Here is a 15030-nt window from a genome sequence, read left to right as displayed (position 1 = left end):
TATATAACCTAACACCTTACTTAATCAGATACCTATCATATATATATACATGTATATATATATCCTTTTTTTTTTGTGTGTGAAAGGGTGTGACACAGCATCCATCTACGACAACATGTGTATACTTGTCATTGTGATTGACAATGGGTTTCTATCAATGTTTTCACATTCATTCTGGGATTAATACAAGTATTTAAATTTTAAGGTACTATGAATAAGAGTAAAAGATAGCCAATTTGTATGCGTGCTCTCATGTGGAACTAAATACATTGTGTCACCCTCAGATTTATCTTTAGCACTGTAATCATCAGCAGGGCCATTCACACTGTTATTGAGATTCAACCATAAATAAACAATGTGTAGGTTAGATCAAATATACCAATTGTGTAAAAAAAAAAAAAAAATTGATTTTGAAATCATTCAAACTGAATCTGATATTTTTTAAATAATTTAACAAATCTTTGAATCATCAAAAACCCTTCAATAAGTATTTTATTTAATATCTTGTCATCTGACGTAATTCTGTGAACAATATTCTGATCAATATGAAATACGGACACTTCTCAATCTTATCCGTGTGCAAAGACATATATTCCTGAGGGAGCAAATGAATACCTTTATTTAATTTTCTTAAATGTCCATGACATTATAATTAAATCTATGATTATGACAAGCCAACAACTTTTAAAAGTATATACCTATAACCCTCCACCATACCAACACATAACCAAATTAAAGGTACTTTTAGTAAAAGTGTATCTTACTTGTTTTGATTCTGAAGTTCTGTCCACATGCTGGAAATTTTTTCCATGATTATTTCTTGACGATTGTCCACATTGGTATCATAAAGGAGAGTCTTAAAAAACTCTCTGTAGGCTGAAAAATAACAATTTCTGTAAGCCAACTCTGAACTCACTCAACTATATATCTACGTCATGATATGTTTATTACATAATATTACTAACATCAAATATGCATCTTTTAAAATATCTGTAAAAAAAAAAAGCAGTTTATACACGAGTAAACAATAAAAACAAGAATTATTTCTTTAACAAGTAATTTCAGAAAAAAAACTCATCTTAATTTTCCTGCTGTTTACTTACTAGGCATTAATTTGCTAATGGTAACAATTGAGGAAATACAGAAAATGCCTGTATGAAGTGTCGATACTCGATAGAGTTGATAGTTTTTTGCACTTTTCCATCCCACCATGTTCTGCCATGTCTAGTCATTAATGTTTACATCAGTAATCTTAAAATCTGCCCCTAATCAATCTTAATACCACAGGTCACTGCATGTACATGTACACTATGTATATCAAATATCTCATTGTTCTTAATGTCATGACCATATGGAAATCAGATTTTATATCAAACATTCACATTGAATTAGTCAAAGACAGAATCACAACTGATTGTCCATGTGCCAACTGCATTGTGAATACACAATGGCAGTCACTCAACCCATCAACTGATTAGTCAGTCTTCAACTTAGTGTATTGCAAAACAAAAATAACTAAAACACGTGCAAAATCTTACCTTCGCTTCTAAAGAGGGTCATTTTGTGTGTTACTTTAACACCGTGTCAGTCAGGGAAAGGATGGTAAACAGTTTTGAAACTTTATCTTTGTTTATTAAAAAACATGTTTTTACCTGTTCACTGTCAATTTTGAACGTGACATTTCTTGCACCTTGCATCTTAACAATGTCATTCAATGGCGAGGTATCAATGGGGCATTGGGTGGTTTGTGAATGTGATCAAGATGCATCAAATTGAAATGTGTGAAAATGTGCTTTATGTATAAATTCTTACCAAAATGAACATTTGGAGTTCAACCTAAGCAGACAAACCGCGCGCCGATGTAAACAAATTCGTTGGTACCGTAAACCGTCTACTTCCTGTCAATGTCGTAAAATTAACGCTTGCGCTCTTTTGTTATTGTTTACTTCCGGGGCGGATCTAGCAGACGGGAAAAGTTGAATAGAACAAGAAAATGTTGCTTATATTCGATGACAACCACAAGGAACACCTTTCTTTTTTAACTGACACAGAAATAGATGGTAAGATCACTGCCATAACATGATAGCTCAAATTTTGTCTCAAGGAACGTAAGCTTAAGATAAACCACTTATCAAGCAAAGGCCAGTCATGTGAGGATGAAACAGTGAAAGACACATGGATCACAGGGGCATGTCTAACTATTAAAGATAGCCAGACATACCTATATATTCAGAATATATAGTATATTAAGAATGTATAGGTATTTCTGGCTATTTTTAGTATAAGACTAGACATGCCCGTGTGCATGGATTGAAATAGAAAGTGTTAGCAGGGACATACAACAGCTGTACAATGTAACTTATAATGCCCCTGGTGTATAGATACTGTACCTGTGTAGATTTGATGTTTATGCTTGAAGCATTCGATAACAATATCATAAATGTTTTACATGGAATGCATTAAGATGAAACTAGACTAAATGAAAAATTTCACAGAATAAATTTCAGTCCTACATTTATCACCAGAGTTTGACGTAATGTTCTAGCAATAAATATGGATTATCATATCTTCTTTTTGATATACTCAAACACCTTGGGCTACCTACACTTCAGTATAGGAGGAATAAGAAATGATCTGAATTTATATATAATTCTTCATGACGTTGATAGCAGAAATAGAGAGGACTAGAGTAAACACTCTCAAATTGAGGGAAAAGTACAGCAGACTAAACTAGTAAAGAAATGCTTCTCCAATTAGATTAACAAAAGGTAATGATTAACAAAAGGTAATGAAGCGGAACTGGACTGGGTTGATCATTGACGACCAGGTAGCTCAGTGGTAGAGTCACTGTCCGTCTAGAGTTTGGAGGGTCCCGGGCTCGAACCCAGGTCTGGCTGCTGCATTATCTCTTTCTCCTGTTACATAATTGGCGAGCATGCATATGCCTACCCTTATTTAAAGCATTGGGAGCATGCTTAGCAAAGGGATATTCAAACTTGTGGTCATCAGGGGTGAATACTTAAAAAAAGGAGGGAGGAATGTAGCGGAACTGGACTGGGTCTATCATCGACGACCAGGTAGCTCAGTGGTAGAGTGTTCGTCTAAAGTTCAGAGGGTCCCGGGTTTAAACCCCGGTCAAGCTGCTGCATTTTCTCCTTCTCATGTTACAGTTGCAATAGCCTACCCAATAAAGAGGTGAATGCTTCCAGATCAACAACTTCTGGAAAAATATACCCCTTAGGTTTGTACCTGACTATTACTAAGGGAGATAATTAAATTATAGGACTGCCCTGCTAGTAATTATCAGGTTCACACAAAATTATGTAAGTATCTAGTGTGACTGTCCTGCTGATCTTACATATACATTGTAGTGAGTATAACTAATAAAGGACTAACAGAGGTAAGGAAGTAACTTGTGTCGTGTAATAAGCAGACAAGATATTGGATCTCATGCCAATTATAAGTTCCGCTACTCAATGGACTGAAACTATGGTATAGATTCCTCAGGAGAGTTTGGAATCCTGTGAACACCATATGCATCCAGTGAATCTAGAGTGAAGGGGATTGTGGGTCTGCCCCACAACATGTACAGGTCATTTTTTTTTTAAAAACGTGTTTATATGGACTTTTCTTTTCACCTCTTTTTGTCCCTGCCTTTAAGAATTGTCTTACAAGCGATGGTTAAGTGACCAGAGAACAGTGCAAATATATAAACAGATGTGTATACTATAATTATTTTCTTTGATCAGCTGCAATGCAATACAGATTCACTTGCTGTAATGTATATTTTATATGTTACAAAAATCGTTGACGTATGAATAAATTGATTTTATCCATCAAAATATTACAAAGTTGATATGTGCTGTCAAATTTATGGTTGGCAAGCTATACAAGTTTGTGCTGGGTGTCGAGTCTGTCAACCATGCTTAATGTTAGAAATCACCCATTTGTCATCCAAAGCTACATTATTGTATCTATAGTTATTTTATAACTAGGGCCCCTATTTTATTTTCTATGCTTCAAAAGACTTTGTGGACGTCTTCAAGACAAACTCTGAAGCAATCAAAAACTATAAAACATTTTTGGCAAAAAGTGTTTGTGATAAAAATGTTACTTAAACCTTAAAATTAACAGTAGAAAAGCAAATTACCTGTCAATTTTCTTATTGCAGTTGTACGTGAATTTTGCAAGATAAGCATGGAGTTTATTAGGAAAGGTTCCAACCGCAAAATCTACCAGGGGGCTGCTCGTAAGTATATTACAATTACGCAATTAGTAATACACAAAAGTAGGATTTAAATTTAGGATCACCAAACACTTTAAAATTCTTCTGTATTTATCCTCCAATACACTCCTCTATCCTACTCTAGTGTAAAAGTTTTAAAGTTTGGAGAGGGCTTCAATATCTAAATTCTTCAAAAGATTTCGAAGGTGATATGTTCAAAGATCCTGTATTCTTTTCAAAGTATTTTGAATACCTTTAAGTCAAGAAAACTGACATTAAGTTTGCTATTAATGATCTTTCTAAGAGTTTTACTTCTATTAGAATCTAAGTTATCTTTAATTTCAGACCAGGAAGCTCACTAGAAATAAAGCTTTACTCTTTCTTACAACTCTTGAAAAGCTTGTGTGTAATTATAAGAGTTAAATTTAGTTCCCAGTTGAATGAATTTAACAGATTCACACTGTACAACTGATCATGAGCAATCTGATATTGAAGTGAATTTTTCCATTTTATGATTTTCTAGAAAAACTCAAGGTTGATGCAGAGACAATACAACATGGAGTTGAGGGGCTAATGTATCTGTTAACAGAGAGTTCCAAACTCATGGTACGTATACATAAACCAATGGTAAATTTATATACCTGATCCTTTGGGCAGTCCACCATATGTCCGTTCATGATTTTTTTTCCGACAAAATTGTCTCCTGTGATTTTTCACAGGGTTTTCAAACTGTGTGTACATGTTCATCTTGCATACCAGAAATATGTCTCTGTGACCTATGTTTGACCTTTGACATTTTTATGGCAAAAATGTTTCTGGAACACATCTAGTACTGTACTACTCGTGCCAATGTAGAAGGACCTTCACAAATTGCGTTTGAGTACATATCTAAAGAATATGATTTGTCACATATCAGAGCTGGTAAATATTACTATATAATTTGACATTTGACCTCCCACACACCTTTTTGGATTAGTTCATGGTCTAAATTTGACAGGACAATTTTTATTGTATTTAATGCCTTTTAAATTAATTATGTATTATGCAGTTTTCAGTGACAGAATATAAATTATATTTGTATAGGAGGCTTGTATTATTTAATTACAACAAATAGGTAACAAAAAAAAGTGGACATATTTATTGGTCTATAATCAAAGTACATCTAGTTTTGTTCATTTATTTTGTAATGATATATGGAACTGATAATCATTTCAAGGAAATAAATATTTTGCAGTTAAATGAGATAGATTTCCAGGACTCAATCTTAACCCTGGGGTTCTCTGATGATATGAGGCAGACCCTACTCGAGCTATACCTACAAAACAGACGGGAGATCCGGGCAATTATGTCAGAAATGTCAATGGAACTGCCTCATTACCAGAATCTTGAGTGGCGATTTGATGTACAGGTAAAACTCTCATATTTTACCAATTTACCGTAATTACCATTGTTAAATTTCTCCATAAAATGAATTAACACCTGATACATTTTACCTGTAATTGGTAATTAGTACTGTTACTCAATATCTAGATATTCATCCTATTGTTTTTGATAGGGACATAATTTCTTTGTTACGCCTTTTCAGTTTTTGACTAATCTCCTTATGCTTCATAAGGCAGTTCTTTAACATCATGATATGTAATTGTGTTTTCTTTTGGGGCATTATAATTACACTGTATATTTTACAATTTTTGAAAGAGTTATTCCTGTTGTTTTTCAGCATTTTAACTAATCTTGGTCCACACAACTCATCTATTAGTTTTCTACCAAACGCAACTCATCTATTAGTTTTCTACCAAACTTTGTTGAATTTTGATAGGCTTTACTTATGTCATGTATTTGTGCATTCTTGAGCAGCAGTTCACTTTTGGTCTTTTGAATAATTTCTACTAGCATAACTAATTTTACAATTTATCATTAGTTTTATCATTCTTATTGTTGTAATTGGATGCATATTTTTATCTGTCCTTTAAATATCCAGGTTGAAATTTAGTACATTACTGTTCTTACAGCTTGCTAGTCGCTCTCTTAGACGACAGACCACTCCTTTGGTAACATTCAAGCTCCACATAGAAGATGATGGCGAGCGGGAGACCAAAGTGTTACAAACCGATCCAGTCAACCTTGTCCATCTTACTAAGGTACTCGATGAGGCACTACAAGAGATGAAATCACCATACTGTCGAAGAATCGTACGGAATATCAAGTGAACAATTTGAAAAATAGTATTATCTTGATTATATTTATTGTATGAAGTTTCAATGTGTGAAATCAGAATGGCATATTGAGATGAAGAAAATGGATTTGTGCAAGGACAACTGAGAATTCGGATGAAATGTATGTGAACATTGATGAACTTAGGATGTTTCATATAGTGAAAATGTCTGTATGCCTGAATCACCTCTTCATTGTAATACATTATGTGTGTATTTGAGGGAGATTTGACTTAACAAAATAATTTTAAATACTTTAATCATGTTGACAATTTCTGTTGCTTTCGTGTCACTCTGATCTTCCATAGTTACTTCCCTTTATTTCACTCGACCAGTATAGGGACTTTGTATCAATTTTGAAGAAGTAGATAGCACAGGCCTTTCCAGTTTCATCAACATTTTAGCTCACCTGGCCTGGAAGGCCAAGTGAGCTTATGCTATGATGCATTGTCAGTCATCCTTCCATTTTCATCTGGCCATCAACTTTTTCATTTAATGACTTCTTTTCAAAACCAAGAAGACCCCAAATCATGATTTTTGGCTGGGAGGTTCCCATGATGGAGCCCCAAAATTAAAGTTTGTGAAAAGAAATGACCTTGACCAATATTCAAGGCCACAAGGGTCAAATTTGTAAAATGACATTGCTGAATTTAGTAGATTAGAAAAATGAAAAAAAAACCAGGTCATTTATATTAAATATTACTGTTGTGTATACCAATTTGTTGATTACCCCTAATGGGCTTCACTAGCAATTTTCTGGAATTTTTCGCACATGTGCAGCAGCATGCAGTTTACAAAATGTCAGTCAAGTTTCAGTGATGAAATTTCAATAACAGAACTAAACACCCTACATCTCAATAAACTATACTAATGATTTGATTAAATTTCTGATGTCTACCGCTACACTTGCATTCCCCAATAACATACAGGTATATTTTTAAGTTGTATTGTATAGGATGAGTTGTCAATAAGGCAATAGTTGATGGCGGCTCATGTCTAGTTTGGTTTTCAACATGTTTAAGAGAGGCAGTAGCGGAAAAGTAGACAAAGGTGACCAATGCTTTTCTTCTACGACAGTAGCAGATCGTTGTCATTGTCGTGAGGTGGAGGCCTCGCCTGTTTGTATACCTGAGTATACCATAGTTACCTTTCATTTCGATTGTCAACACCATGCCAAAAGTCATCGACAACTGGCCAATGAAGTTGATTCTACATTTGATTTCCTGGAATCTCACAGTTACCTCCCTTATAACAAGAGTGTTTAAAGTCTAGACTAGATATAGCAACCTTTTGCACATAGCAACAAGAATTGTCATTTTCTTTCTCTTATAATTACTGAAATACACACCCTGTTGATAGTGATTTTGCATTCTACTGAATTTACACAATTACATAAAATTATTGAATTCTATATAGATCTTTTTCTGAGTATGTGTTTGAAGCATATATTTTGAGGTCAGCCGAAATGGATTTAACACGAAATAGAATTATAGATGGCGTCATGGTGAAATAGTCTGCATATAAGAAAATTACACCCATTCTACTCTGGATTCTATTAAATGAACATTAATGCATTTAAAAGCCTAGAATCGTGATATTTGGCTGGTAGGTTTCTGGGATAGTACCCCTCAGTTAATTTGCAAAACGAAATGACCTTGACCCATCTTCAAAGTCACTTAACTGGTCAAATGTGACAAAACATTCAAACAATTTCTTCTCACAAACCAAAAGGCCTAGAATCATGGTAATTAATTGGCTTGTAGGTTCCCAAGAAGAAGCTGCACAATATTTGACTTATGTATGTGAACTTAGATAGGGAGCATAGTATACCAAGCAATATCCCCTACATTCACCTTACTTGCTAAATGTATGTGTTAAAATATTACTTGTGCAAATTGCATGAGTCTGGTGCTCAATAATATGTATAATATGGTTCATATTTTCTTACATTTTTCTGGGTAAGTCATTGTATCAGTAAAGATTCTTTGTTTTAGTTTAACTGACATTGATGTAAAAATGCTGTGAATGTGTAAGTTAGAATTTTAGAATACCAAATTACCAATGGATATAAAATGAAGAATTATATTAAAGTAAAAATGTTACCAGGTACGTGTGTACATGTATATGAATGCTTCAGATGCAAGTACATTATATTTGTGTATATGTTATTACTGTCAGTGGTACATTTGTTTTATGTGTGTCTTGCCCTTTATAAAGGTTAAAGTTTGCTGGACAGATTTTAATGCAATTCAAAAAAACATATGACTAGACTATGGAATTTTCGAGTTTTGTATGGTCTACTCTTCATGACTGGGAGTTTTAGAAGGGATTGTTTTGTAACAGTCTAATGTCTTAAACTTATAATTATGAGATCATATATTTGTAACACAGGCATAAATTGTTAAGGATGCTTCTATTTGTACATTGACGACAGCATACACTGTATGTATATATTTGTCATTAAAATATATGAAATGGCGTCCGTGGTAAAAGGTAAACTCTAACTTTTGGATAAAAACATGTAGTTTAGGTATGCAAGTTTTGTTACATTTGTATTTTCTGAAATATACAACTGCCTTTTCTCGTTTAAATAGATATTTACTTTTTGTTGGGAGATGTAGCACCTCTATGCGTGTTGTAACAGACTTAGATTTGATTTCATTTGCATTTGTGACAAGTGTTTGAATTCATGAAAACTTTGTTCATTGTACCTTGTTCCTGGTAAGGGACACTCGATCGTTGTACTGTTAATGGCTGAGAGTAATGTTTGTTAGTATATTAGATTGATTGGGGAACAAAAGGATGCTTGAGGGGAAAAGATAACCATTTGAATATGTCATATTAATATGTACTTTTATCATAATATACATGTATATGTTTTATTTCTGAAAAAAAAACCTGATAATAAATGATTGCATTGCTAAACAAAAACCATTGTTTTAATTGTTAGCTCAAATAGAACAAAGTGATTGTGAGCTTTTATTATAGTGTGTTTTGTGATGTCCATCTTCTGTTAGCATTTTCAAGTAGACAAGAGGCCCATGGGCCTTAACGGTCACCTGAGATTTGAAATATTTCATTTAATTTAATTGACCCTTTTTGGCCCCACCCATCAGCTCCTAGTGGTCAGTCAGGGCCGACATGTGCATGCCATCAAACTGTCATCCCATGCTGATAATGTTAACCAAATTAGAATGAATTCCAATTGAAATCAAACAAATTAGAGTCAAAAATGTGATTTCCCTATATAAACTATACTAAAGTTTACCCCCTCTCCAGGGGCAAATTTGAGACCCACGGGTCATGAAATTCACAATTTTGATAAAGTACTTTAAGACCCTTCCATTTATGAAGAGTATTTGATTCCATCATATCTGAGAGTAGAGAAGAAGATTTTTTAAATTTTAGTCAATTTGACCCTTTTAAGCCCCGCCCATTAGCCCCTGGGGGTCAGTCAGGGCCAACATGTGCATGCCATCAAACGGTCATCCAATGCTGATAATGTTAACCAAGTTAGAATGAATTTCAATCGAAATCAAACAAATTATAGTCATAAATGTGATTTCCCAATATAAACTATAGTAAAGTTTACCCCCTCCCCAGGGGAAAACGTGAGACCCCTGGGTCTTGAAATTCACAATTTTGGTAAAGCACCTTAAGACCCTTCCATCTATGAAGAGTGTTTGATTCCACCATATCTGAGAGTAGAGAAGAAGATTTTTGAAGTTTTAGTCAATTTGACCCATTTTAGCCCCGCCCCTCAGGCCCCTGGGGGAAGGGGAACATATAATTCACAATTTTTGTTGACCTTAAGCCATAGAAGCTTCCAGCCAAATTTCATTGAATTTGGTTTAGGGGTTTTGGAGAAGAAGTCTAAAATGTAAATTGTTTACGGACGGACGACACACAACGGACAAAAGGGGATTAGAATAGGTCACTTGAGACTTTGTCTCAGGTGACCTAATAAAAAATTCACATAAACTTACACTTACAGTCATTTCAATTGATTAATCTATTATGAATGAAATTTCATCAAAGTTTATATTTGGAATTGTTTCTGTAACCTATCAAAATGTATTGTTTCAATCGATCATGAGTAAATAAACAGCACTCATAGAATCATTGTATGTACTATAATAATATGTAGTGCTATAAAAAGCCAGTACATGTGAAATCTTGAATGCAAAATGCTTATTTTGAAACATTTCCTGAAGAAAACAAAATTCCTTTGAAATCGAAGATCAACTTAAAAGGATGCTGTAAAAAGTAACCATTGTTTGCTTCAAAGTTTTTTTTTTTTCTCTTTTAAGGTCTGAGAAACATTTCACATAAAGCATTAAGCATTATGAATTTAACCAAAATGCTTTATGCTTAATACAAAATGCTTTGTATGAAATCGGCTTTACCAGTAATAAGAAATTCTGAGTGCTCCAGATCTAGATCTAAGCAATTAAAATGTTAGCTTCACCATTGATACTTTCTTTTGATCATCCGCAATTACAAAGAAACATTTTTTCTTCAATAACAACATTTCATAATACATCTGGAAGTAACATAAGTACAGCATTTTGCATTCAGCATGTTGCACCAGCTTCCCATTTAGTACAGCTTTGTGTGGTGTACATATGCGATCAGTAATCAACATTTATACTTTGAATATGTTTTACTTACTATTGAGGCATATCTGATAAATAACTACAATATTACAGAAAACCAAAGTGAAATTAAGGATCCAACAACCATTTTATTTCATTACGAACAATAATATATAAATTTGTACCTGGTATGTCAGACATCACAGAACACATGTAAATTTAATACTTAAAACTTCAACAATTTATCAACACACATACATTTTGTATACAAAAACTGCAGGCATCAACACTCAATCTTATTAATCACATTAATCCCAGCTCGGCACCCAACAAATTACCTACAGGGTGGGCTTATTGAAGGATGTAGTATTTCTTTGTATTTCTACCGAACTGCAATAGATACGTATACCCATGGTTGGTTTATTACCAGGCATCGGCTAATTCCCAGAAAATCAGTTAGATAATGAATATTTAACCAAAAACTAAAGGAAGTGATGTTACTTTACTATAAAATTCCTTAACCATGTGTACACACACTGTACAAAAGAATGTATGATATAAATCCTAATTTTCAATCATTTTGATATTAAGTAAAATGTGAGCAAATCATTTTGTTTTGGCAGAAATGTAAAATAGTTAAATCATGAAGTAAAAATGACAGTAACATAACATTCATTTTAAACTGAAATTCAACCAACAAATATGTTTGTTCAAAAACACAAATTGATATATACATGTACATGTATTGATATTATTCCAGATTGATGTAGATTTTATAAAAATAGGAAATTGTTAACAAACAATGATAAAAGTATAACATCTTTTAATTAACTATTTAATTGAGATAATATTGAGGAGCACAGATTAAACATTTTCTTTTCCTAGAAACAGGAAAGTGATTTGTGTCTTAAACTAAAAATTAATGTTCTATAATTATTGAAACTCCAAAACATAATTATTGAAAATATTGCAAAAAAAAAGTTTGAGTCACCTAAAAATGAGTATTTTCTTTCATGTTTTCAATTTACCAGTTAAACAACATTTGGAATGAAATTACCGAGATAGTATTCAAACTTAGTTATTTATTATGTTCTATAACATAGGTATCCCAGATAATGTCAAGGTCACTAAAATCATATACAGTTGTATATTGCAATTTTTTTTCAATTGTTTGTAGTACTCGAGTATTTTCAATTCTAAAGTATATTTAGGTCCTATTTGCAAATGGTGTAAAAAAGTGACAAAAATGTTACTTTACTGGTAGTTTACTAAAGAAGTCACACTTTCTATTTTAAAATTTGGCACCAAAAACAAAAACACTGGTAGGTAAGTATAAGCTACTCTGATATGCTTAATGCATTTTAACTGTGCGAATGGATTCTACAACAGACAATGTATGTGTGAACTGAAGTTGTTATATCATAAGTTTCTTTAATCATCTTCCACTATAAAGATCTAGAGCTAACATGATATTTTCTGTAATATTGTTTTTTTGTTTTGTTTTTTTTACATTACAGCATTATGCAAGTTGAATTTTCAATTGATCACAAACTAAGTTAGTTGTTCTTCAGACACATGAAACACAATCACATATGACGAGAAAATATACAAATATATTTGAATTATAATCCAGGCAACGAATGCTGCCAGTAGGTTTGTCCATATATAAGCAATGAAATAGGTATCTTTATACAGTAACTGCACATCAATATCCTCCTTATGTATTCAGCACCAAAACTCACACATGTCTTGTGTTAAGGGGCCAGCATTGATCATGCTGTGTAAAAGGTTGTCTGCATACTGATCAAGCTGAACCAGGCCTTGAATTGATGAAGACATAGACAGTGATGATGGCTGCTAAAACAGCTAAGGTAGGAATGACTACCGTAAAGAGCCTGTCTCTGTTCTTGGCATTGTCTTCTCTTCTTTCTCTCCGCTCCTTCTTGCTTTCCTTTACTTTCCCTTTAAGCTGCCGCATCCTTATCTAGCAAATCTCAACAGTTTGGCGTAGATATATGCTATTGTAGAACTTGTGACTTTGTATACCAGGTTTGTATCTAAACAAAAAATGTATTAATTACATATTAATAAAGCAAACATGGAATTTATTTCAATATCAGAGACCTAAATAACAGTTCTATATTTCTATTTTCTATTATTATAACACTATTTAAAGAAATCTGTGATAGCACTGTTTTTACTTCTTAATTTGTTAGAGAATGAAAAACAAAAACAAAAGTTTATTGCTTTGTAACATATTTTGTGTTGATTGGTAAGCTCATGAGACCTATATACTAAATTAATATATAGGTCTCTAGATCTGGTAAGCTTAAGCTGGATCGACTAAATCAATTCCTATCAAAGATTATTTCAGTACATAGAAACAACACTCATTCTCAACTGCACATGCAGCCACAAAAGCAACCTGTTAATGTGTCTATGCAGTGCTAGCTGAAATGCCATATCTATGAACTGCCACGTGCACAGTGTCTTATAAATACAAAACCATATGCATAGGACTATTTATTTAGAAGGGAAATGTTGTTTTTTTGGTTTTTGTTTTGTAAGTTTCACCATTTCTCTAATTTTATCATCTTTCCGCAAAACTATCCAGATGTTATATATATTGACATTGTATGATTCTAGCTCTAGACCTGTTCTTTAGATCGATAAATTCCAAAGTTTAAAAATGTCCAAACATTAACTAGAAATTAGTATCTAGTTCTATTGAACTAGAAACAATGCAAAGATAGATCTTAAAATGAAAATTTCTAAAGACCTTAACGCTAAAGAATATCTAATCACAAGTTCCTGAGGAATACAGTACGTGGGCCTAGTTCAAGTTCAACTTGACAGGTACCGGTGAAGTCTACTGGTATCATACTGCTCGCTTGTTCTCAAACTTTCGAGTTTAATTAATTGGAAATACAGTACTGATGCATGAACTTCGTTATTACTGCATGGCAATATTAAAAGAAAGGTATGAAATATGTGACTGTGTGGCTACGTACCTGACAAAAACTTCCGATTTCGCGATATATTTTCTTTTATTCTAATCCTAGTTGACGTGTCACGATATTTAAATTCCGCTGAAGAAATGTTTCAGCGTCAATTTAATGCTTCAATATTTGTTTAAGAAACCCCTTTTGTCAAACATTTTTAAGACTAAGATTGTCTTGGAAGAAATTGTGTGTCTCGGACTTTACCGATTTCGCGAACTATTGACTCTAGAAATATCCCGAACAATTAAGCGCTATGCAAACGGAAGTAGCAAGTTTAAACTTGTGTTTATGTCTGAACCTGCTCGATTGAAAGCGGCAGGTGCACACATAGACAGCTGTAGATGACATCGAAGGTAAAATGCATACTCAACGGTATAACAGAAAACTAAGATAAGGTAAATTTAATAATTGTTAAGCATTTTGTTCAAGTTATGTCAAATAAATCTGTAATATCTGTCAATAACCCACGTGTAACCACTGTAAACAATCATGTTGATAACTTGATACATGCTTGTATCTACTGTATTCATTTGACAATGTTGCCGGTTCATTGATGAATATCGGATTACTTTGTGGGTTAGTGTACCGTGACACAATTCTTTTAAAATTCATAATAGCAAAGAAAATAATACGACACCCCAGTAGCCCTGTATAATAATATATATGGATAACACACATGCATTCATCTTAGCCATTGTATTGTTCTTTACGGGTTTAGTACATTCTGTAGTTTCTAACAATAATGTCCAATGAGACCGCCTGATAAACATAGCACATGCCTGATATGAAAAGACGTCTTTGAATGCCAGACCGGCACTACCATATCTGTTATCATAAACTATTTGGTCGGAGACCTTATGGAGGGTTGGATTTGGTGTGGACCTGCTACCTGTATGTGGCTGGCATGCTAGTGTAGTAAAAATGCCTCACATATAGCAACATTGTCGGCCTAGCAGATTTAATATTGGTGGTGGAGGTCACACAGATCTGTGATA

General features: G+C 33.4%; 2 protein-coding genes and 1 long non-coding RNA gene across 10 annotated transcripts in view; 1 reads left to right on the top strand and 2 right to left on the bottom strand.

Annotated features, from left to right (window-relative positions):
* The window catches only part of LOC117341621 (centrosomal protein of 63 kDa-like), a 35504-nt gene extending 33600 nt beyond the window's left edge, over positions 1-1904 (bottom strand). For 3 of the 7 annotated variants that reach the window (XM_033903471.1, XM_033903475.1, XM_033903473.1), the window contains exons 1-2: positions 1539-1648; positions 765-876 (exon numbers count right to left, since the gene is read on the bottom strand). In XM_033903471.1, the coding sequence (XP_033759362.1) occupies positions 765-876; positions 1539-1560 (134 nt within the window). In that variant the 5' untranslated portion in view covers positions 1561-1648. Of the gene's footprint in view, positions 1-764; positions 878-1538; positions 1649-1812 lie in introns of those variants that run through there. The other 4 variants (XM_033903477.1, XM_033903478.1, XM_033903472.1 and 1 more) reach the window with 3 other exon arrangements.
* A 35-nt stretch (positions 1905-1939) lies between these two features.
* Positions 1940-7106, top strand: LOC117341622 (COMM domain-containing protein 2-like). 2 transcript variants are annotated; one of them, XM_033903479.1, is made up of 5 exons: positions 1940-2060; positions 4172-4249; positions 4749-4831; positions 5460-5633; positions 6238-7106. In XM_033903479.1, exons 1-5 carry the CDS (start codon positions 1994-1996, stop codon positions 6433-6435), a joined length of 600 nt encoding a protein of 199 aa, XP_033759370.1. In that variant the 5' UTR covers positions 1940-1993; the 3' UTR covers positions 6436-7106. The 2 variants fall into 2 exon arrangements, with proteins under 2 accessions (XP_033759370.1, XP_033759371.1); XM_033903480.1 differs by lacking the exon at positions 1940-2060 and adding an exon at positions 3053-3241.
* Positions 7107-11162: 4056 nt separating this feature from the next.
* LOC117342982 lies at positions 11163-14187 on the bottom strand. Its single transcript, XR_004535937.1, has 2 exons — positions 14045-14187; positions 11163-13090 (listed from the first exon to the last, which is right to left on the bottom strand). It is a non-coding gene; the product is annotated as an uncharacterized LOC117342982 (long non-coding RNA).
* Positions 14188-15030: the final 843 nt, after the last annotated feature.

This window comes from Pecten maximus, chromosome 14 (genome assembly GCF_902652985.1).
Source record: "Pecten maximus chromosome 14, xPecMax1.1, whole genome shotgun sequence".
Classification (NCBI taxonomy): Eukaryota; Metazoa; Mollusca; class Bivalvia; order Pectinida; family Pectinidae; genus Pecten; species Pecten maximus.
This window is presented reverse-complemented; position numbering and strand designations above follow the sequence as displayed.

Excerpts from the sequence above, each read along its gene's own strand:
- LOC117341622 (XM_033903479.1), top strand. The coding sequence starts at position 1,994 with ATGTTGCTTATATTCGATGACAACCACAAGGAACACCTTTCTTTTTTA. Across the intron at positions 4,832-5,459 it reads CAGAGAGTTCCAAACTCATG|TTAAATGAGATAGATTTCCA; the intron begins GTACGTATACAT and ends AATATTTTGCAG. Across the intron at positions 5,634-6,237 it reads AGTGGCGATTTGATGTACAG|CTTGCTAGTCGCTCTCTTAG; the intron begins GTAAAACTCTCA and ends CTGTTCTTACAG.